Source organism: Ursus americanus, chromosome 5, assembly GCF_024610735.1.
Source record: "Ursus americanus isolate L20-20 chromosome 5, mUrsAme1.1.p, whole genome shotgun sequence".
NCBI lineage: Eukaryota > Metazoa > Chordata > Mammalia > Carnivora > Ursidae > Ursus > Ursus americanus.
This window is the reverse complement of record NC_142131.1, coordinates 15,620,351-15,644,676: the sequence shown is the minus strand read 5'-3', so window position 1 is coordinate 15,644,676 and position 24,326 is coordinate 15,620,351. Positions and strand designations below refer to the sequence as shown.

General features: G+C 37.5%; 1 protein-coding gene across 3 annotated transcripts in view; it reads right to left on the bottom strand.

Annotated features, from left to right (window-relative positions):
• The window catches only part of KIAA0825 (KIAA0825 ortholog), a 375,816-nt gene that overhangs the window by 121,847 nt on the left and 229,643 nt on the right, over positions 1-24,326 (bottom strand). The window contains exon 21 of one of the 3 annotated variants that reach the window (XM_045796272.2): positions 12,442-24,262. The exons of the other annotated variants lie outside the window; for them this stretch is intronic. Coding sequence (XP_045652228.2) covers positions 24,259-24,262 — 4 coding nt within the window. The 3' untranslated portion in view covers positions 12,442-24,258. Of the gene's footprint in view, positions 1-12,441; positions 24,263-24,326 lie in introns of those variants that run through there. 3 annotated transcript variants of the gene reach the window in all.

The window sequence follows — 24,326 nt, the reverse complement described above, 5'->3', positions numbered from 1 at the left end:
AATGATCTGCTCCAGGTGTCAAATGTGCTCAGTATGTCACTGACTTAAATAGGAGCTTTATGCAATTTACTGATGTCATTAGTTTCTTCTTTCTTCCATAGTGTAGTTATGATAAAAATGCACAATTTAGGAGACTGGGAGAAATTGCTGATCTCTTCAAGTTATCATCAGCTCAGAGGAAGCCAAGATTAAAAATGCCTAGAATTTTGAAGGCAATGTTTATTTGTGTGGGATTGAAGCACTCTTCCCTTTTGGAACTGAAAGAACTCATTTGAACTACCACAGGGAATTTCTGTATTTTGTTTTTGTGGTTCCAGGTTCCGTATTTGTGCACTTTGTTACTCTTTTCTTTTTCCCCTCCTTCCTCACATGGCATTCATGTAGATTTCCGTTGCGAGTGCCTTGGGAGGAAGGTGGGAGGGTTCTGAATCCGCAGAGATGCCAAGATCAGACCCCTTTGAGGATTTTAGTTGTTGAACTGATGATGTGCCTCCTTCCAGAAAGTATTGGCGGTGAGATTCCTTTGAATATCCTCATCTTGTATTTGAGCAGCTGGAGAATCAGCTGGCAAGTTCATTATGAAGATACAAAAATGTCTCAACACAGAGAAATGTTTGGTATGACCCGAGCGTTCCTTCTTTGTCAGCTGGGAGGGTACGCAACAGGGGAAGGTAAGCCCCGCAGCACACTGTGCGTGGCTCTGAGTCACAAGGACGTGACCCAGATGTACAAACCCACCACGTCCTCTTCAGAACCTTGCACGTCACTTACAAAGAAAAAGGCTTTATTTTTGTCTGCTTCCATACCGTTTTAAGAGCATTTTCATTTTTTTCCACGGAATTGATCAAATTCCATACAAGCTAAACTCTAAAATTTCCTAAGGACCGGGCACAAGCTAGAGCACTCTGGGCTCATTCTTAGATTTAGTGTGTACACACGTAAGCCCTTCTTGTTTCAGGTTTATATACAGTGTTACGCAGATTCATGCCTATTCAGTTGTTAAGGTGAATTCTACTCTCCCTCACAATGTGGAATTTCTAATGTGACTTTTATTTCAACACTTAAAAGTTTAATACTGAAGGCAGAGATACGGTGCTAATAATAATTATGAAAGTTTAAATGGCTTTTGGGAGCTTAAGTAAAAGGAGATAATTTATTTTTGAAACGTATTAGAACAAGGAACAGAGTGTCAGCATTCATGAGTTCCTTAACCACAGCCACGAACTATTTCAGCTTGTCTTGGTAAAAATTACTAAATATTTGTATCTGTTTCTCATCTGGAAAATGAAGGCACCCACCTGAAACAAAACCAACGGACCTGGACAAAATTATGAAATTATTAAAAAACAGACAACTAGAGGCACATTTATATAAAAATTCCTGAGTCTCCTTGTTATATTTTACAAATTGGGAACATATTTTTAGAAATTTAAGTGGTAAAACTGGCATCACAATATGGCACCAATATTATCTTACCAAATAAAATATTTAACTGGTTGATATACATGTTAGGAGATGAAGAGATCATTTAATATGTATAACATATTTCAAAGTAATTTAAGTGTTAGGATAAAAGATGCCATACAGTAAGGTAGTGTAATCCCTGTCTTCCTCTCTAAAGATTTACGTTTCATTTCTTTGTAAAGGTGTGTATACTTAACCTTGGTTTAAATCGTACCATGGTTTAAAATGATACCTTTAGTTATTCGTTTTTATGTCAAAAGGCATTTCCTAAGAAATAATACCTCCCAAATTATGTATGTTTTTAAGTTATAATTTGATCTTAGTCAATTGTCCCATTTCTAATACACATTAAAATTTACTGAATTAAATTCATTGAATAGCAACGTTTTAAGAAAATGAAGTGTTTGGCGTTTGGAGAGTTGTCAAAATGAGATGGTAACTGATATCTTTCGGTTATATTTCAGGGGCAATGAAAACATGTCATCTTGCTAGACATACCGCTCTTCAACAGGAAACTAATAATTCATCAATAATAAAGTTTATATAAAACTTCACAAAATCTGAAACAAATAGCGAGATCTACTTTCATTTACCTTTATAAAGGGTGAGGCTCAAAGGCCGTGGGGAACAGAATGATGACTATGTATTTCAGAGGAACTTATTCAATGTCCTTCCAAGACTTCTCTATGACAGGTGGGCAAGAAAACAACTGACAAGTAGTCTGTGCTGGGGGAGGGAGAAAGAAAGAGGAGGGGAGGGGAATGCAAAGGGAGAGCCATCGATGCTCCCAACTCTGTTGGATCGTCCATACAACTCAGCTGCCGTGGAGGGAGCGGAAGTGGACTGGTCTTCTACAGAGACAGGTTTTACTTTTTCATTGAGGATTCGCAAGCGGATGATGGAAAGAAAATGCTCAGGAAATGACTTGGCTAGACGTACTACTGAATTACAGAGTTTTTCCGACCCTCTTCATCACTAACAATTTTGTACAGCCTATTTCACTCCCTGAATTTGAGATGAAGTTACTGCTCTTTCTGCTGAATTTCCATGAAGCAGGAAAGACTGCTGACTACCCACCATGGGAACTTATGGCTGTGCCCTTGAGAAGCTTCCAGGCCAGGTGAGCAGACAGACTTGCACAGGTGAAACAGAAAGCATTATGAAATGGGGAACACAGTTGTGAGACTTAGTGCTTAAAGTATTCAGAGAAGGGAATGAATTCTTCTGGCAGAAGTTATCAAGGTAAATTTCAAGCAGGAAGAGGGCATGTGAGTGGGTGTGAAAGTGTTTTGCTTAATATATGCAAAGATGACAAGGATTTTAGTGAAATAGCCAAATAAAATCAAACATAATGAAAACACATTATGACCAAATTATGCTGATTACATCTAATACGTTTTCACAAGGAAAGCCTCACGTAAAACAGGTTTTGATTCTACCTCCCCTAAAGGGAGCATGAAAATGAACTGGGCTCCTTTTTAGATACAAATTATTAGAACACTTCCCAAACTTTGCAATGTGAATGACATTTATAAGCCATAACTCTGAATGCTGTATTTCACGGAATGCATTTGTAACTGTAAAGCATAAAAGGTGATTGTTCATTTTATCTTATTAGAAGCTTCCCTGGCCTCATAGCAGGCTCATCTGGCCCCCACTTCATGCTCGAGTCATGCAGATTGGAGCTGACTCTCAATTACACCAAGTCTTTCTCCAAAGATGACAGTCCAAATACAGTAGAGATAAAATACATCAAGGTTTAAAATAGGCCCGTTCAGCCCCAGTGCCGCTTCATCATGAAATGATATAATTCACTGATGCCTCTGCCTAGCCTAACATATGTTCTATTCACAGCCCGCGTCACTCTTCATTTGTAATTATTTCCCTTTTTTTTCCCCTTACCCCATCTTGTAATACTTTGCTTGGTTGAAGACAAATACTGAGAGGCAAAGAGTATTATCGTATGATGACCTGTTCCAGGGTGTTAAACCCCTGTCAAGGTTTGATTTTAACGTGGAGTATTGATGACAGTACATCAGTTCAAGCATCATGTCCTGAATTAGACTATATTAATTATCACTTGAGAGCAATATGCATGAAAATGTGGTTTCATTGACTAAAAGGATCTGACTGAATAAAAATCCATTTCTCATCTGGTTGCTTATGGATAAAGACATTTTTTTTCTCTTTGCCTTGGATTGTTCTTTATTAAATATGATTTTTATATGATTGTATGAATAAATTGTCTTACCCAACAACAGAACTGGAGAGTTTTAAACAAAGAAAATTTAATGGGTTGTCTACTCTTGGCACGTCTCTAACAATGTATTCTCAGTTAATTTAGGCATATTATTTACAACAACGGCCAAAAAAAAAAAAGTTCTTATTTTCAGCATGCCCTACCTAACTTGAGAAACTAACTATGAGAAAGAGGTATTTTCAAATTGTTGCCTCCTTCATTTAAAGGAATGAAAGTTGTAATTTACAGTTATTTTTGGATGCTGGAAGAGCAAGGAACTCAGTCAGCTAACAACCACACTTAGGAATGAAACTTAATATTACTCTTATTTTCTGAAAAAAAAAATGGCATTCACATGAAGAGCTTCAATGATAGACAAAGTTAAAATTATTTTAAGTTCAACAAACACACGGGTGCATATATATACATTTATTTGCTAGGGAGATAACTTGGTAACAGAAGAGCCAAACAACCAAGGCCTAACTTTTACTACACAGTGCTCTAAGTGCTTACAGTTTCCACTTAGTTCCACGTCGGGCTTGAAATTTCCCCCCAATGGCCTTTTCAGTAAAAGTTTCACAAAAGGTCAAGTTAAATTTGCAGTAGGGAATTTTAAAAATTGCCAGTATATATTTCATCATAAAGAGGAATTGGGGTCCTATAGAATAGAATATTCTAATTCAACTGGGCAAGGTAAAGGAGCTGTCACAACTAAAACAACTCATTTCCAGGGTCCTTTCTACTAGGATGTCACTATTGTAATGTCACTAAAAGCATTAAGCGGGTCCTACCAGGAAGGGAGGAAAGCTGTGGTCATTTGTCCATGGCAAGGCTTCCCACACTCCTACCTAACTGTCCCTGGTAAAGTGAGACCCGAGTTCCCAGGGTGTGCGACACACTCAGGTCACCAGGGTGAGGCTTGGTCACAAAGAGATTAATCAGGCTGCATGCTAACATCACCTTGATCTTAGAAAACAATTGATTTCTCACCCTATTCTTTGAACGGTAATCATTGAATACTGCCATCAACATTAGCTCATGCCCAGAAAACAAGGCCCAAGTGATGTATATCTATCTGGCCTAGAAAACATTTAATAAACTTCACCTTTGCTTCAAGTTACAAATAATTGAGTTTACTAAAAATTCAGAACGTGGGAAGAAAAGAGTATTTTTACAGAGCAAGTACTCAGTGTGGTGGAAAGAGCACTAGGATGGAAGTTATAAAAGTCATGATACAATCTGGCTCTGCTACTTATGAGTTATGTGAAGCCAAGACAAGTCACTTCTGGGATTGTTATAAGTGAAGGTGCCTGATCAACACTACTGGGTGCCTGAACCCAGTAGCGTTGCTCCTGCTTTGAGCCTGGTATGAGGGGTGACTGGTCTTGCTGGATCTCATTTACCTGTGGTATTATTAGTTCCACTGACACTAATAGTTCCCACTTGCTCTTTTTCTCTCTTTGCTTTTTGGTTGGTCAGTGACCCAAGTGAGCCATTCAAGGACCTATCTGACAACAGTCAACACACACACACACACACACACACACACACACACACTGGCCTTGAAGGAAAGAAATTTTCCCATTTTAAATTATTTGAACATTAACCAGTTTAAAAATAAAAACATTCCAGAACTGAAAATATCCCGCCTGCCCTTGGCTATCATATTCTGAGTTCATAACTCTACAGTTATCACAAGGCAAAGGATAGTCCATAAAATCTTACAAGTTCTAAAAATAAAAACACACTTGTTATTTTGGGATTAGTAACATAATTCTCTTCATTCACAAAATCCAAACCCTCCTGCACTAACAAAGAATTGATTTAATTACCCATTAACATCTTGTATACCATCAACACGTTTTAAAAACCTACCTTAAAACAAAGGTTAAGTTTAAATAATATGCCCTGACTTTTTACTTCTCTCCAATACAAATTCCAATGTGAATTTATGGAACCAGAAAATACAGAACAATTACTTTTGTTCTAAAGTCAAAATACTGCGTTTAACCATAGAAAAGTAGAATTTAAGTTTTCATGTCACTTTAAGCCATTGAAATACTGTTTCTACTCACTTATATTAATGAAATGACCGACTTTACTGATTCAGGAAAGTCTAAAGTCTAAAGGCTTAAAGTTAACTTGTAAAACAAAAATTTCTCTCTCTCTCTCTCTCACACGCACACACACACACACCCTACCTTTCCTGAGGGCTATAATAATAAAAAAAAAAAAAATCTCCTTCCCTGCTAGTGAACATAGCCTATCATGTGACTATGATACCGTCAGAATGCCGTGTTTCACAGCCACCACAGTGTAGGACTGACATATGACATTTATAAAATGTCAGAACCCTTCCCCCAATTTTTATAGTCAATCCCCCAGTAGGGTTTCGAGATGTAAAATGAACTAAAGGCAACACTGTGCTCATTAGTCGAGCCACTTCTGATACATTACGTCGATTGACAATGAACCACTGTGATATCAAAGTGCAGGTGTAAAAAATAATAAGGCAACTGCTTGTGTAACAAAATCTCACTAACTGAGAATGTGTAATAAATATGCAAGGAGGCAGTTTTTTGTTCATTGAAAGTGTGGCATGGTACATCAAACATAAAACCCAAGAAAGGGTTTTGACATGCCAAACTCAATTAAAATTTGTTTTCATGACTATCAACAGAGAAACTCAGTAACTTATTTGTGAATGTAAAAGGTGATTATGCAAGTACCAGTAGAAGGATTCAAAGATAGTAATAGATTCAGATAGTGCCAGAAGCAGAACTAACGTCCAAGTCGTGCTATCACTTTTAATTTTACTAAGTGATAGAAAACTTGTCATAACGGAAATGATTTTACTACACTTAAAACCTGTCTTAGAGACCTCCTATCTACTGGAAGAATAGATGCGTTACTACCTCACCATGAACTGCGCCTCACCTCTCCAATGGCCCACGTTCCTAATGCTTTAAAAAAAAAATCCCTAGGGGCAGCTGGGTGGCACAGCGGTTAAGCATCTGCCTTCGGCTCAGGGCGTGATCCCGGCGTTATGGGATCGAGCCCCACATCAGGCTCCTCTGCTAGGAGCCTGCTTCTTCCTCTCCCACTCCCCCTGCTTGTGTTCCGTCTCTCGCTGGCTGTCTCTATCTCTGTCAAATAAATAAAATCTTAAAAAAAAAAATAAATAAATAAATTAAATAAAAAATAAAAAAAAAATCCCTAAAGGGGAAAACTTAAAATAATTAATAAAGCAAAATGGTGGTAACAATTTGAATAATGTATTATATATCTATATCTATATCTAATCTATCTATCTATCTATATATATATATAAAACCATATAACCGGTTTTACTGAGAGATAAAAAGGAAACATGAGATCTGAGAGTTTATTTCCTATAAAATTAATTACATCACTAATTCCCCAAATCAAGAATATATTTAGATTTTAAGGCCTTTGAGAGTCATCCAGAGGAATAAGTATACCATTAGAACTGTAAAATCCTGAATTCAGAAGATAAATACGCTGGAAAAGAGTTTGTTTCGTTCTGATATGCCCTCATCATTTACGAATCAACAAAATGACTTAGTGTAATGCACCATCTGGGCAATTCCAGAACCACGTAAAAGGTTATGGAAGTAACAGCCAGATTTTTTTTTTTACATGAGGGAAATGTCCACTAGAACTTTTGATGAAATATTTTACTTTCACAGGATGCTAGGAATCCTGACCGGGTAGGTAGGTTCTATCCATTGTACTCACTAAACCCTCAATTTAATTTGATAATAAAATTTTTTAATAAACTCTTCTCAGTGATCTTTAATGGATCATTTTGAGAAAATATAGATATTAAAGGGAAATTATCAAGATATCATTAATAATACTGATATCAATATTTAAGTATGGATGTGGTAGCAAACATTCCTTTCTATAAGTTTTTCAGGTAATCTCCTTAACAATGGTAAATAAAAGCACAAAGGAGAGAACACATCACAGTCTTGGTTTTCAAACTTCAGTATGCAACCAAACCATCTACAGAGCTCGTTACAAATACAGGCGTCCAGGTGTCATTCCCAGGTATTCTGATGAGGTACCTCATGAATGGGGCTTGGGTTTATATATCCATACCCATCTCTGCAGGTGATTCTGACAAATATCAACACTTACTACAATTCTTTCACATTACTGATAAAATATTTCACAGGACATCTTGTTACATCTTCTCAGGTGGATTTCTAAAAACCTCCATATATTCTACGTTCATGTGTTTATCATTAATCTTTAAGCTAACTCCTCCTTTTCATAGAAAAAAAAGTAAGCATATGGGGCTTTGGATTAAAAAAAAAAAATGAAGTGTGAAAAATACTTAGTTCCTCCCAGTATGCCTCCTCTCACGTTAGTCTCAGCTCCTGATCATAGACCCTCCCCACCACCACCACCATCACTAATGCACCCTGTCAAGTCTGATCCATGATGTCTATTCAACTGCTATGGTTTTATAACTCAAACATCAAAAATATTGTTTACCCTGTCGCTGTGCCTCCAAACCCAAGGAATCCAAGGATAATACCTTCCTGTGGAACGTAAGGTTCCAATCTGTCTTTCCAGCCTACTTCTCTTCTACTCCAGCCAAATGGTTTGCTTATGGTCTCCTCAAAACGCTCTAAACTTTTCAGCCTTTGGATCTTTGCTCACATCATTTGCTTTATGCTAACAACCATCCCTGTAAATTTGCATCCATCTGAACCCAGTTTCATCTTCCAATTCCAGCTCCCATTTCACGTCTTCCAAAATTATATAATGACTCCAAACCAAAAAGAGAGACTGCCTTCCCTCTGGGTCCTCATAGAATCTCCTTCTATTTGACACTTACCACACAATATACTGTATTTCATTACCTTCATTTTTTTTTCTGCCAAATATGGTAATATTCCTTCACCTTCTTAATTTCCTTTAGTGCTTTTTGGAAATCTCATTTGCAGGAAATATTTGTTGATTGGTATAACAGAATCACTTCTTCAGTAAGATACTAAGAATCAAATTTCTGTTGGTAGACTAAAAGAGCTACAGGAGGGAAGAGCCTGGGTCATTTGCACTGCAGATAAGCAAGGGTTTAATTATATGGGGTAGAGTGAATGGAGATTTTAAAGGGTTTTTCTAGAGTAAATTTTTCAGCATCACTGCCACACAAATTCAGGTGTTATTCATGGCAAAATGAAATTAATTCAACCAGCATCTCTTGAGTGTTACTGTTAACAGCAAGACACCCTGGCTTCAGGTACTGCCGGAGCAGTCACTCTGTGATCTCTCAGGAACGGACACAGTGCTTTCTATTACATTTGGAATTTCTTTTCTATTCTTAAACTGATTTAAATTAGAACGTAAGCACTTGTGGGAGAAAGAGTGGTAAGATGTACCCCCTTCCTCAAGAAGCTTTCAATCTAGTACTGGTTTAAAAGCTCAAGGAGCCTACCACTCAGTTACTGGGTTGAAAATAAAGGGAAGTTAGTAAAATTCCAGAAGGAAAAGAAATTATATATTATAATGATATTTAAAGCATATGGTTTCTGTATTCACACAGAGAAATGTAAACATAAATTTAAGGGTGTCTAGATTTTCTATTCTTTCTTGGTAAAAAGAAAGAATTCTAGTGTTTTGAGATGGTATTATTCATTTTTTGACTTGTTCAATCAATAAATATCAGAGTGAATAACCGCATTCACTCTTTCATTCAATAAATGTGTAAGGACTGGCTTCCTGCAAAATGTTTCCTTCCATTTGTCCAGGGATAGATTCATGTGCTCAAACTTAAGTGGCCTTTAGGCCATTGCTCCTTTTGGTGAGATCGGATAGAATGAAAACCCTTTCCATTCAGGCTCTTCTCCTATACCCAGAAGGAGATGATTTTGCCATAAACCACACCTCTGAACTTGGATTTAAAGGCAACATATGGGTGCCCGGCTGGCTCAGTCGCTTAAGTGTCCGACTCTTGCTTTTGGCTCAGGTTATGATCTCAGGGTCCTGAGACCGGGCCCTGTGTGGCCCTCCGCCTTGGGCGTGGAGCCTGCTTAAGATTCTCTCTCCCTCTCCCTCTGCCCCTCCTTCCCTGCTGGTGCACACACACACGCTCTAAAACCAATAAAAATAAAGGCAACATACACCACATTGGCAAATATCTCCTTGAAAGCTTGAAACTGGCTACTTCCATTCTCAGCCATGACTCAGTGCTCTCTCCATTCACTCTGGTCATGTTTTTCCATTATTCACATTCATTACTCTCTCACCCCCTGTATTATAGGCTCCTTTTCGGTATCAACAATAACAGTTTATGTTACATCATCCTGAGCAATTAGCATAGTGCCCTGTACCCAAGTATTCAGTAAATGGTAGTTAAGTGGCTGAAAATTTTAATGGAAAACACGGTGCTGACTGCGGTGTTGTGGGGATGCTAGTGTGGAATGTGAGGACATCTACGGCATAGTTCTGCTCCCACAGAATTTCCATTTTAGCTGAGGAGACAGAAAACACGTTCTCAATGGGGCGCCTGGGTGGCTCAGTCGTTAAGCGTCTGCCTTCGGCTCAGGGCATGATCCCAGGGTCCTGGGATCGAGCCCCACATCAGGCTCCTCCGCCGGAAGCCTGCTTCTTCCTCTCCCACTCCCCCTGCCTGTGTTCCCTCTCTCGCTGGCTGTCTCTATCTCTGTCAAATAAATAAATAAAATCTTAAAAAAAAAAAAAAAGAAAGAAAGAAAACACATTCTCAAATAACTAATCAAAAGATGAAGTACTTAGGGTCACAGAAGTGGTACCAAGGAGGTGCTGCGAGAGCTCAGAGGCGGCAGAGAGGACTTCCAGCTGTTCCGTGGCCAGAGTCTGTTCAGGGCAGCGAGGATTACAGCACAAAAAAAGACTGTGCTTGCTGCAACCAGATACACAAACTCACGAGTGGGGATGAGACAAACACAGTGTCTGTTAAAATAAAAACCCGAAGACGTACATAGTGGACCCAGAAGGCGTGACACAGTGCTGGACTGTTTGCCAAACACGCCCGTGGTGCAAGAGTGTCTGGGAAAGGCTTCATGGAGGGAGAGGCTCACTGTGAACGAAGCCTTCAGCAAGGGGCAGAATGACTAGATTCAAAAGGAGGGCTTTGAGACATAGGACCTAACACTGGCAGTGTCTCAAAAAGGAAGTTGAAAGGAGGAGATGCTATCCTGTTGCTTCTCTTTGTACAAATCAACCATCTAGGGCCTGGGGTAGGGCTCATCAGTTCCCTCCAGTGAACCCTAAACAGGGAAAGAAAAGGCGAGTGGATGAAACCCCACATGGTATCAACAGCAGAGAGTGTTTGAGTTGCTCTGCTGGTGGACACTAGCTCTGGATGTCTTTAGTCTTTGACCAGGGCATGCGACGGTGTGCCCTCTGCTCCCTTGATCTTGCTACCTCATATGAGTCTGTTAAAGCCATTATCCCTTATTTTAACTCGCTTCCGACCTCTGACCCTTATGCCAGATAATTGACATATTATGTGAAATTTTTATGAAACTATAAAGGATCCCTTTAATGAAAGATTAAAAAGTGTTATAAAATAATTGTGAAGAACAAAATTGACTATGTATACTACAGTAATATGCATCCGGAAAAATTCATGGTATTCATATTATATCTTAAGGTAAAATGCTTATTTTTTTCTCTGTAAAACTTTACACTTTGCTTGTTACAGCTCCCAGATGATGAACCCTTACATTTTCAGAACATTCTCACTGAAAAGGAATCAGACACTCCTTGGTCTATCTTTGGTTCCTATTCTGAATGGCTTCAAGATGTAGGCTAAATGTTTTTTCTTCCATTTTAGGTTTTGTCATTGAGATATTTGCAAAAAAACAGAGTTAATTGAGTTTAATGATTTTGTTTTTATGTACATCATTGCTTTTAAGTAGATTGCTAAAGAAAAAAATTTATTCATACTAAAATATTATTTTTTGTTGAATGGATGTAAAAATGTGAAAGTAACATGGTGAAAAAAACCAGAACAGGCTCAACTATTTAGCATACCACAATAAATTATGTCAAAGTTAAATTACTCAGAAGTAATTTTTCTTATCAACAAGCCGTAAGTATTAACTTACGGTAAAGTTATCTCCAGAAATAATGTGCCAAAGAAAAAAATCTGACAAATTATTGAATAAGAAACGCGTATGAACTCTACTCTAGAATCCCGTTATAACAATTTGGAAAGATTTTCAAAATCCATTATATATAATATATAATGAAAGCTTCTAGTTTCGTTTTGAAAAGCTTCTTGTCATGTGCTTATTTCATCAGAAAACTCAGACAACCATAAGATTTTCATAATGGGTTCCTTAATTGCACTTAATATGACTGACTATACACGGAAGAGACATAGTATCCATGTATTTATATCAAAATAGCATGCAAACTGTGGCGCATATTAAAAGTATGCGGGATCTACTTTTGTTTTGTGAAAGTGTAGAAAATTTGTAAATAGCAAGGGTGACCTCCAGTGTGCAATAGGTTTATGCCACTGCAGTTTTTGCAGTAACAGAAACCGTGCATTGGTCTATACCAGTTCTCTGAGAGTGCTAAAGATAAGGGGAAAGGGAATTTTCTGTGTCAAAATGAGTAAGTTCAAAGCACCTGCTTTGTTTTAGGTCTTTCTTTCTTTCTTTCTTTTTCTTTCTTTCTTTCTTTCTTTCCTTTTTTTTTTTTTTTTTCTAAAGCTTGTGATGTTGCTTGGAACCTGAAAACACAACAAGCATTAAACTATGGGAAAACAATAATCTATGACGAATGAAAGTGAAAAACACTATTTCTCTTATACATGATCTAATTAGGGTTTCTTCATTAAGGCTTAGAAGTTGAGTTTAAGTTTTTTGAAATGAAAATTCAAAAAGGTCACCCTTTCAATGTACCACACTGCCATGCAAAGAGGCGAACCACCTGACATAATTTCTAGGCACTGATACTGACACTTACACCAAATAACACACACCACCAAAATCAAACTTAAAAGGCTTTTCATAAAGTCTTCAAGATCAAAAGCTTTTCACTGCAGATAAAATTTCTTTTTATGAAAAGCTAATGGCTTGCCACATTGTATAATATAATTTATATTTGTCTCTGATCTCAACACAATAAAAACTATTCACATGAAAAGAAAAAGCATGGTGCTTTCCTTACAGGCCAATCCAACGTCACTCATTTCTGCTTTTACACCGTGATAATACATATTATCCAAAGCCACTAGGAGATTTTTCTTCGCAAATTTTTTTATTTTCATTTCTGTACCTGGTAAACAGCCTAACTTTGGGGGGATGTGGTTTCTTTTCAAACCATTTTGTTAGTAAAACATCAAGTTCTGTCTTTGCTAACCAGACCACACAAAGATCTAATTATATGGGTGCCCACCAGAGCCCCTGCCTGTCACAGTCAGTGTCACTCAAGCTCTGTCACTCTTTCCATTCGGCATCTCCACTTTCAAAGGTCTAGGCCGTGGACATGAAAAATTTGCTCCAGGCTGACTCTTGGCATAAAAGGTAGAAGGCTAAAAAAGAATTGCTTTTTTATGAATATTCATAACAATCAGGGTGGACTTCTTGAAGTTCCTAGACAGGGAAAAGTGTAACATAACTGCTTGTAATCTGGTTTGTTTACATATTTTATAATATGCATTGTGTGCATGAAGCATGTATAACTGATAGAATTTAATTAATGAATTAAAATTCGCATTGGTGATAATATGCTCTAATTTTCATAAACTATGAAATTCCCAAGTATGGTGTAATCTAAGACATAATTATTCCTTTGGACTTGTTATGATCTGTCATGTCAAGAGTCTGCGTGCTACCTGCTAAGAAATGTCTGAGCAGGCCCTGACATGATGGACCCTAATGGCTCCAAAGGAGCCATTATCATCTATTGTGTCAATATTTTGCGTGCTAAAGAGGATCCACAGAAGAGTTTTAAACCAGGCCTTTGCCTATCAGACAGTAATGATGACTCAATCTATTATGTCAATAATATGGAATAAAAAAGTCATTCCCCTGAATGTACACAATTACAGTCGTAGGCGTGTTTTGTCAATGATCTGCTTAGAATATTCTTTGAGTACTCTCAGAAGACTGCATTTTAAAAATCTTGCTAGATTAAGTTTTTTCTCATCCTAAAAATTTGCTTTTGAATGTCATTTTACATGTGGCAAATATCATAAAAGGGTTTGGATCTCAAATTAAATTCACCTGATCAACTAATTTTCACAAACTCCTTTTAAATCATTAGATTCACCAGGCTCCCCCAAAGCATTTTTAGGCAACTTTGTAAATAAAGAAGATGACTCTTAGCTTTCCTCCCATAAGGAAATGAATCAAATTATCAATGCAGCTTTGACCTCAGCCCCCACCATTACGTGTAGGTACCACAAGGGGCTCAACAATGGAAATATGTTAGTACTCAACACAGTCTATATTCCCTAATCAAAGGAGGGAGAATTAAGGCCAAATATCAGAGTCTACATTGATTTTTGAAGATATGATTATAAATGATTTTATTTTTAGAACAAGTAATTTGTTAAAAAAGTATTAGAATTCTGTTTGACTTCTGGCATCAATCTTGAATGTTGATTATGTCTTTAAATACTAAGAATTATTAAATGATGTTTAAGAACACAGAGGGTATCTGTAAAATATGTAAACAAGAAAAAGCACGAATTATAGTCCAATATGACTTCTCCCAAAGCAACATTTTAAGACTAGGGAGAAGAGGGTAACTTTCACAGTTTCATATTAACAATATCCTAGTTATTTGTTAAAAACTCGCACTGGCAAAATGCCAGCTATATTCATGCACTGAGTCAAAGATTAAGAATTTCAAAAAACAGTATCAAATGTCTTACATTTAAAACAGGAATTCAAATAATATGTTTCCTTCTGTAATTTTATACAAATAGGTGAAGTATCATAAAAAGTAGATACAGTGCTTTTGTGTATTGATTTTTAAGAAATAGTTTCTCAGATGTGTCAGACATGCCTATATTTTTGAGTAAAAGAGGTTTTTTTTTGTTTTTTTGTTTTTGTTTTTTTAAATCTTGGCTCTGTTCTTATAAGGCAATGTTTTGGCAAAGTCGGCAAGTTTCTTAAATGAAGATCTTTTTTTCCCCTTCTGGGTATCAGGAGACCATTTTAATTCACTCACCCGCTAAATTCTCAAAGGGACTGGTGTATATGGTAACATAGGAGCCAATATCCTAGCTATCAGTTTTCATACAGCCTAGCTGGACCTTTACATTACGGCTGCCCCACATTTATTGTTCTTTCATTGCATCTGTCAGCATTTCCTGACAGCGCATTATGGAGCACATGGCTACTAAGTCAGTATCAATCAGTCCACGATCATGCAGATATAAGTAGCAGACTATTGATAATGGGCCTTAAATCACATCATCATGGTTTAAGCATAAGATTCTTAAAAGGCAGCAACCTCACGGGAACTCCTACTTGCCTGCACCTGTTACAAGCCCTACAACCCAGTCTCTACTACCTACCACCTACAACTTCCCCAAAGGAAAAACAAGCAAAAAACAAAACAGGATCCATTAAATACACATGCACCGTAACACGTTTCACCATGTAAAATGAAGCATGAAGCAAAGGTGGCAATTAATACAACTTTCACTTATCTCTCTAAAAAAAAAAAAAAAAAAGTGCAGATGTATGGTATCTCCCTTTACACTAATGAACCCCCCCCCCCACACTGAGCCCCATATACACCTCACACTGACAACGGCAGTTTTGTTGTGCTTTGGAAATGTCTTACTTCAAAAGCATTTCAACTTGATATGGCCATTTAACCAGAAAAGTGAGTGAATTCATGAGTTTAGAGGTATGCTACACCAACGCAAGGCACCATGTTAAAAACAAAGGCATCTAATTTTTCCCAGACATAAATAATAAAACAAAACAGGAGTTGCATGCAAATTTAGTAACATAAAATTTAAGGTGATAAACAGAATGGAGGCTGGCTTCTTGTTTAGTATTCCTTAGTTATCACCATAATTGCTGCATGTCTGTCATCACCAGCAAAAGAAAAAAGTGTCTTTCTCAGCTGCTCCCCTGCTTGTTTTGTTCGCTGTATTCTTGTAAAGTGGGAGAAAATAAGTGTCATTTAATGAATAGTGCTATTCTTTGTCTGACAGCTTCATATCTGTTAGGTGTAGGAGGCCTAGTACTTTCTTTTTCTGATAATGTTTTTGACAGTGTGCTAAATTCCTCCCCCAAAAGGCCGGCGTGTATATTCTGCTAAAAGGGGCTTCATCTATCCTGAATGGGTGCCCTCTTTTAACCCCCTTCAGCTTCTGTTCTTACATTAATTGAGCTGATCAGATTGAGCATATGAATTTGTCTTTGATGTATTCGTATGTTTAGTTGACGTTGCTCTCTCTCTCATTGGCAGCGGACAGAGCTCTCAGACAAATAGGACTGTTGCCATGGTAACAGGCAATAGCTAGGGATCTCTTGAAAAATATTTTTATTTCAAAATTCAAACTGGAAAATTCTCACTGGATATGGTTCTCAGTTCTAAACGTGTCATATCTAATGATGAATGCAATTAGGAATCCCACCAGTGTTTTAAATAATAAATTAGCCTAATTTTCTAGGCCTGGCATGATGACATACAAATACTAAAAAGGCGTCTTCTTTTTTAAAATCCGTGACAAAGGACTTATTAATGACTTTTGTTCTTAGGATTTCAAATTAAAACGGATGGTAGGCTAATGATAGCGCTTTCTATCTGCTGAAAACCAGAGGCCTAGAGGTAAACTTGTTTTTTTTTTTTTAAAGAAAACACTTCAAGCTGCTCTGATATTTGGTTATTTCATAAAAAAAGAAAAGCAGGTGTAGAAATCCTTCTATAAATGTTGAAAGCTATAGCAGTTGGTAAATCTCAGTGGATAAAAAATGCCCATGGCCATTTTTAATTACTGAGCATGAAAAAAAGGGATGGAGGGTAAACATAAGTTTCATAGATCACGATCACCTTACAATGGTGGAGTTTTCAAATTCTGCTACTTTATTTGAAATAGGAAGAAAAAACAAATACTTTGATATATGATATAAATTCTCTTTTTAAAACAATTTATTGGTGATTAGACAATTCCAGTTATATTAACTATTATTTCCCCCCAGTGTGGGCCTTGGAGAACAAGGAGAATCACTCTACAGTAGGAGAGTTTCAAGAATCTGACATTATGTGTAACCACATTATAAAGAGGGTTATTAAAAACAAACTAAATTTTTCTATTCCTTAAACTCTACAATTTAACATTGTTCAGTTCTTTGGTATCTGTTTTTCAAAACTGTGTTATATGTCAAAATACAGAACTTTGCTTTTTGATATTAACTAATTGGCAATGGTGCTACATTCTTTAATTTTGAGTTAAAACAGTCCACACATTAAAAATCAAAGCAAATCTTATGTATAGTTTGGGTTTGCCTGAAGCAAATAGATCTTACTCAAACTTTAGAACATCAGCACACAAAGTAAACAACAGTGAGGTTAAATTAAATCCAAAAGGTAGTGGGTGTCTATAGTACTTGAGTGTTCCCATGTTAAATACGGCTTTACATCTGTACATATAAAATAGTTTGTGCTTAAAACAAAAGATAGAAAAAAGCTAAACCTAAGATGTCAGCAGTTGCTAATTTCTATTCTTTCATTATTATTTTCTAAATAATAATTTTGTTATTATGGTCAAAACAGGATAGGACTATGAGAAGTTTTATTCTAGGTTCTTCCACTAAATCACCTGAAATATTACTTTTTCATCAAAAATTGAAGTGTAGTATTTCCCAAAATACCTCCCCCCTGCCCCCACCCCACAAACACCCTGTTATATGAAAAGTGCAGGGGACTAGCAAAGAACATCTCGACTTGATTGATAAGCAAACATTTCTCCTCTTGACTGTATTCCTGTTTCATCCAAAAACCCACAGTGAAGACGGTAAATCCAAACTGACTGAAGAGTTCACGTGGATAGCTGTGGCCTCCTGAAACTCTCCGGGAGGTGGGCATAGACTGGGGCGGGAGTGGGGCGTGGGGTCCAGGCATGCACCACACCCTGCCTGGCTGTCCTGACGGTCATACAGAAATAGTTCACTCTGATGAAGCGGATATTCCATTTCTTCCTCAATAAAGCTTCAGTGGTTTTCTGAGTTGGGGAAGTATGTCTGCTTTGCACTATTGCAGAGCGATTAAAAACAATTCTAAAAAATTTCTTTTGTTTTTGAAACTACAAAGGTAATTCAAACCCACCACCCAAAAGCCAAAAAAATCCATGTGTCCCTTCAGCTCTGAAGCTAACCACCCCATGTGAAAAGAACCACCGCCTTAAAAATCAACAATTGGTTATGCATTCCTTCGGACCTCTTTGAATGCACCAATTTTCATTTACTTTCCACTTTCTGACCCATGATAATAAGTGGTATGAGAAAGGGAAAAGACAACAGGAAAATTTTGATTCTTTTTCCTACGTCTACACTAGGTAGTAAGACTGGAGAAACAATACTGTTTCACTTCTCAGTCACAATCAACAGCCACAATTCTGGAAGAGGGAGGAAGGGAACTCGGTTCCCTCTCCACCACTGTCACAACCCTCCAAAGAGCCTGAAAGTCACAATCCACAATGTCCTCCCAGTGTTCCGTGGTCTGAGAGCCGCTGCCCTGACGTGACTGATAATCCAGAAGCGAGAATACGTACTCCTCACCGGAGTACCAGATTGCCGTGCTGGGTGGGAGAAGGAAAGCCCTGCCTTTCAGAGCTTAAAATATTTTGAAAATACAAAGCGAGATGATGCCAGTTCTTTTGCTCAGCAGCACAGATCTACTCCAAGTACAGAGTGGCTCATTGACTTTGGCGCTCAAGGCTTACATCAGCTCCATAGGCGTCCAGCAAGCCAGAATAGAAGCTAAGCACGGAGTGACTGAAACCCCTGCTGCATTCCACCAGAAAACGTAAGGCAGCACCGGGCAGTGGAGAGAGACCTAGATCTGGAATCAGAATGACAGGGTCAGACGTTTCTCACTAGCACTCAGACCTTTAGTGACCTTCCCGAGTTAGAACATCTTCATCTATAAAACAGGGATCATGGTATCAGCCCTCCTCCTAGGGTTTTTGTGCAGGGAAAATGAGATAACAAATACGAATGTTTTCAAGTGTGCTTTAAATATATATAGCTTGCACTTGAACCTTACGTTCTCTGTATTTTAAAAGTTAAAATCAAGCATATTGGTTTTGCCATGTAAGCTGCATTTCTCCATAAAATCTTCAAATTTATACTGAACAATCACGGAGAACTAATGTAATTCTATAATGTATCACCTTACAATATAAAATACCTTTAACTTTAAAACCTATTACTTATTATGAAAAGTAGTTTTTAGACCATAATTAACTTAAAAATGTCTAATTCCTATGTACCATTTGTTTTCTGCGGTGGAATATGCTTTTGAATTCATTAATTTAGAAAGAGAAATTAGTCAAAGGCAAAAAATTAAATGTTCTGATTCAGTAAATTATAATTACATAAAACTGCTTAAGAGTAATACACAAGAATTTAGTTTGATATAAAATTTCTACCTTGCCTATTTCAGAAAAGTTAATTTAGATCCATCATTAATTATGTCTATTACAGATGATAGGTAAACATGTATACTATATCGATGTATATATAATAGATACAAAATTAGGCAAGATGGCTATAAATACACAAAGCAGCTCTTCAATTATAAGTGGATTAAATCTGGAAGTTTATTGTAAATTGCTTATTAACAACTTGGGAAATACCTTCTCACAGAAACAACATTAATAGGATGTGGTGGATCCAAGCTACCTCAGAAAAAAAGTCCAACTGACCCATAATTTACCCCAGAGATTAATAACCATACAGGGACAAGAATTTCTTATAGAAAATACACATCTGTCCTTGCTGGCAACACCAGGCTCTTTCACTGATGATTGGAGAATTGGAAAGGGTGAGTGGTAGAACAGACTGAGCTCAGAGTACGGAGAGCAGATGCCAATTTATTTACTTTGGGGGGAAAACCAAACTCAAAAGATCAGAACAGGAATAAAGAATAGCGGCAGAGACTACCTCTGCTATCTGCTGATACATAATGAAAGGTTAATCCTTACAGCCAAAATATCAGGCAATAGCAGAACTAAGCCGCCTGGGATCTGTGGGCTGAGAGGAGGTAGAGGAATTAGGACGGGACCAGGAGCACTGGCACTACAGCAGCAGCAGCAGGAGGAAAGAAAGGAGGAGGCCGAGGAGGGAGGTTTTCCTCCTCAGACCACCAATTCTGGTCCCCCTAGCGGTTGTCCTGGGTTAGTCATCCATCCACCCAAGAGCGAAGTGAGAAGCGCCCGGAGAAGTCAGGGAGTAAGGGAGGTCCATCTGTGTAGACGGTAGAACCGAGCCGGTACTGTGGGAGAGAGGGAGCGCACACAAGTCCAAGGGCTGTGATTAGCAGAGCGATACCCCCAGCTACAGTGTGTCTAGGACTTTGTGATCTCAGTGACAAAATCAAGAAGGACACAAGGGAGATGGACAGGGCACTTAATCGCTCCCTACCTCCAAGCCAAGTGGGTCTCTTGGGATGCCCCATTCTCCTAGCTCTCTTCTACTCCATTCCCATCCTCTCTCTGTGACCTAACAGCATCGTCCTCCTCCCGACTTTGCCACATCAGAGTGTCCAGGACCTCAGGCCTCAGTCAGAATGACCCTCATCGACTCCATCACAGCTTATAAATATCCTCTCAACTACCATCACCACCACAGTAATTCCGCTCCTGGTCTCTGCTTTGACTTCCATGTAACCATGTCCATCTCCTACTCCATTTTCCTAGATGTCTTAAACGCATCTCCAACATAATACGTACTGAACAGAATTCTAGATTTCTCCCCCAAATTCCATCCTCCCTAGGTTTCCTCATCTCAGTAAATCACACCCTCATTCACACAGTGGTTAGTGCCAATGGCCTGGGAGACCTCCTTGATTTGTTCCTCTCACACCTCACACTCAATCCATCAGCAATCCTTCAAGTTCTAGTTTTCACATGGTTCAACTCCACATCATCAGAACGGCTGCCAAAGTCTAATCACTTCTTGCCACCTCCATCAACCTAATTTCACCCGGGAATGTGGTCGCTGCATTCTACTTTTTCTCTTCTACTCTTTTACCCTTACATTCCTTACTTTCCCAGCAATCAGAACAATGCTTGTAGGTATAAGATAACATCTCTTCAAGCTCAGTACCCTCCAAAGACTTGTTATCACACAAAATCAAAGCCTTCCTATGAGATCTGGCCTCTGGTCACCTTCTTTGTCTCCTTTCCTTCCTCCCTCCCCTCTCATTTAGCTCCAGTCACAATGGTCTTCTTGTTCTCCTTGGACCATGTGGAGCCTGTTTCTATCTCTGAGCAGAACGGCAAACATGCTATTCCCTCTGCCTGATGTGCTCTTCCCCAGACATTTTCATAGATTGGTCGCTCAGGTCGTACAAGTGTCACTTTCCTACAGATGCCTTCCCAGGTTATCTTACCTGAAGAGTCACCTGTCCACCGTACCCTTATGTGGTTAATTTTACTTCACAGCCTTTTTCCTGACATTATATTCATATTTATTTATTAATCAGTTTATTGTCTGCTCTAGCATTAGAATGTAAACTTTATGAAGGTAAAGATTTTGTCCAAGTTCCTCTCCATTGCCCACCCCCTCCAGCTAAATCATCCTGACCTCGTTAAGTACTTAGTCTATGTATGTTAACTGCTCATTTTGACACTGCAAATCAATTGTTTTACAATGGAAAAAATATTAGTTACTCATATTGACACATAAAAATCATTTTTTACGAAAGGAAAATATGTTACATGGTCTTTAATCCGTCTTTCAGGATATTAATTTGCAGGATTATTTTTCTTATAGTGATCTTCAAAACCAGTTAGATTTTTCAAAATCAATTAAGACCTTCAAACGTAAGTACTTTCTACAATTACATGGTAGGAGAGGGAAAAAGGAAAAGGGTGACAAATTCTTTACTCTTATATTTTAAAAACGTGTTCTGAAATTTAAGCAGTAATTATGTAACTCTTCCTACTGAGATCTTGTTAAATAATTTACTATTTGACAGTCTATGTTACAGTTTTTCACGCTATATCTGGAGTTATGAATGGAACTATAAATGGCCTACTACTATAATCTAAAGTAGAAATTTCAAGGGTAAAGAGCTTATTTATATTAATGGGTCAGATATCATCAAGTCATTGGCTATCTAGAAGCATCTTAAATAAATGCTAAAGCCCTTCAAGAGTTATAAAAGTGAAAACTACATTTTTAATACCATGTACTCGAAGTTAGCGGCATGAATATTACTAAGAAAAACCCTGACATTTATAGTGATCACTTTGTACCATGTACTATTTGAAATCATTTATTTGATGAATTCACCTAATCCTTGTAACCACCTTAAAAAGTAGCTCCATTTTACAGATGAAAACACTGAAGGATTGAAAGGTTGGCTGCCTAAGGTCACACAGCTAGAAGGTGGTAGAGCAGAGACGTGAACTGAAGCAATTTGGATCCAGAGCATGAGAATTTAACTATCAAGGAGTCATACCACATGCACTTTGCTCCACAATTTCTGCCGGCGAAGTGTAATTCAGTTAGTTAGCAAACAAAAGAGAGAAGTTTGTATGTGTAAGAGATTATCGCTAATAGGAAATTTGTTCCAAACACTATACTTTGAAGGTGCTTTATATACTAAGCACACTTTACCCTGAAATGGCTGGTTATGGTAAATAATTTAACACAATGCATATCTTCTAGTTGTCTTTAATTCTTTAGAGGTACATTTGTTAAAATAATGTTTAATAGAAAAGAATTTTTAATTAGCAAAATTGCAATTGTGTTAAATTCCCAGAAAAACAAGATTTCATCATGAATTAAGTTACAAATGATTTTAACTTATAAAATTTCATGGTTAAATTGATTTCTTACTCTGAATTCCAAACAAACTATGGACATCTTATCAACACAAATATTACTTTAAGTGGGGTTTTACTTAATTTGGATAGGTCAAACCACACAAAAATTGCAAGAGCCATGCTAATGATGAATCTTGCTTTTAGGATCTTAGAGACTAGAATTTTTGTTGAATATTTCTCTAATTTCTAACAATTTTGAGATCATTCTCATTAGAAAGGAGGAACCACAGAGATTTAAAAAACTATTCTAGGATTTATAACTCCTTTCAAAACAGAGTAATACATATGTAGTGAGCCACAAGAGGTAAGATTTCTTAGTCATTTATTTACCTTTTACTACCTGAAATTTCTCTGTCATTGACATAGTTTCCTTTTCAGGTAGATAACTAAAAAGACCCCAGAATAATAGTTTGCAATAATTGAAAGCATGCCCAAACTACAAGAAATGAATCCGGTTTACCCATATATAAACTAACTGCCAAAGAAAGCCAACATCTTTTAAATATATAAGCTAATATTTAAAAAAAAAATCACTATGAACTTCCTATATGTCAGACTGTCCAATACTCTGCACTCTACAGGCACGCTCTGCACTCCAGCTGTAGCAGTAAAATTACTGAAACTGTAATTCTCTTAATATTTAAATAATATATTAAAATTTAATTTTCAGCACCTGGAAGAATCTGTTTTTGTGCCAGCAAATGAGGTAGCTGGGCCTGGAGCTCCGATACATATGGGACTCAAAAACAACCTATCACAAATAATTACTAAGCTAGAGCAGCTGTAGTCACCACAGTAGTCATTTAAAAATCAGGTCAAAGTTGCTTGAATTCTTTTCCATTTTCCAGATACTGAGTGCATAAATTCCGTGGTGTTTATCTTTTTCTATTTCCTGCATTTTGCAAATTATTTATTTTTGCTGATAATTGTAGATTGGGGTGGAAAGGGTAGGAAGGACATCTTGTGAGTTTTAAGTTGGGCATGTTAAAAGAAATTATGCTCCTGATTTCCCCGCTTCCTTAAATGGCTCACGTGAGTGCGCTGATCCAAAAACATATGTATTTGGTAAATCTGCTTACAAGAAGGATTAGAATATATTCTGGGAATAAACAACAAAAAACCCACAGCATATTCACTGTTGTATATATGCAGCTTTCCATACGTGTGTGTGTAAAAGGAGTCTAAATATAGACACACACGTCATTAATGAGATATTCTTTGAAGTATCCTCTATAATTTTTCAGATCATGATGTCATCTGGTCCATGTGTAAGAGAAAAAAAATTCAGGTTTTTCATTTATTAAATTTGAACAAACTACTGGGCGAGGGGAATAGTGAACTGAAGATTCAAAAACATTTTATATTTTATACATTTTCATTCACACGTAGGAAAATAAAACTGTTTTAAAGACGGTCACAAAATTCCGAAGTTCATAACCCTGTCTGGAGTTGGGTAGGTGGCATATCTCTCCTCCTCCAGGCTTCAGCATTCCCAGTGTACTTAACTGAAACAAAAAGTCAGGAGAGCATGGGACATCTTAGGATTTTTTCTACCACTTCAGTGAGATG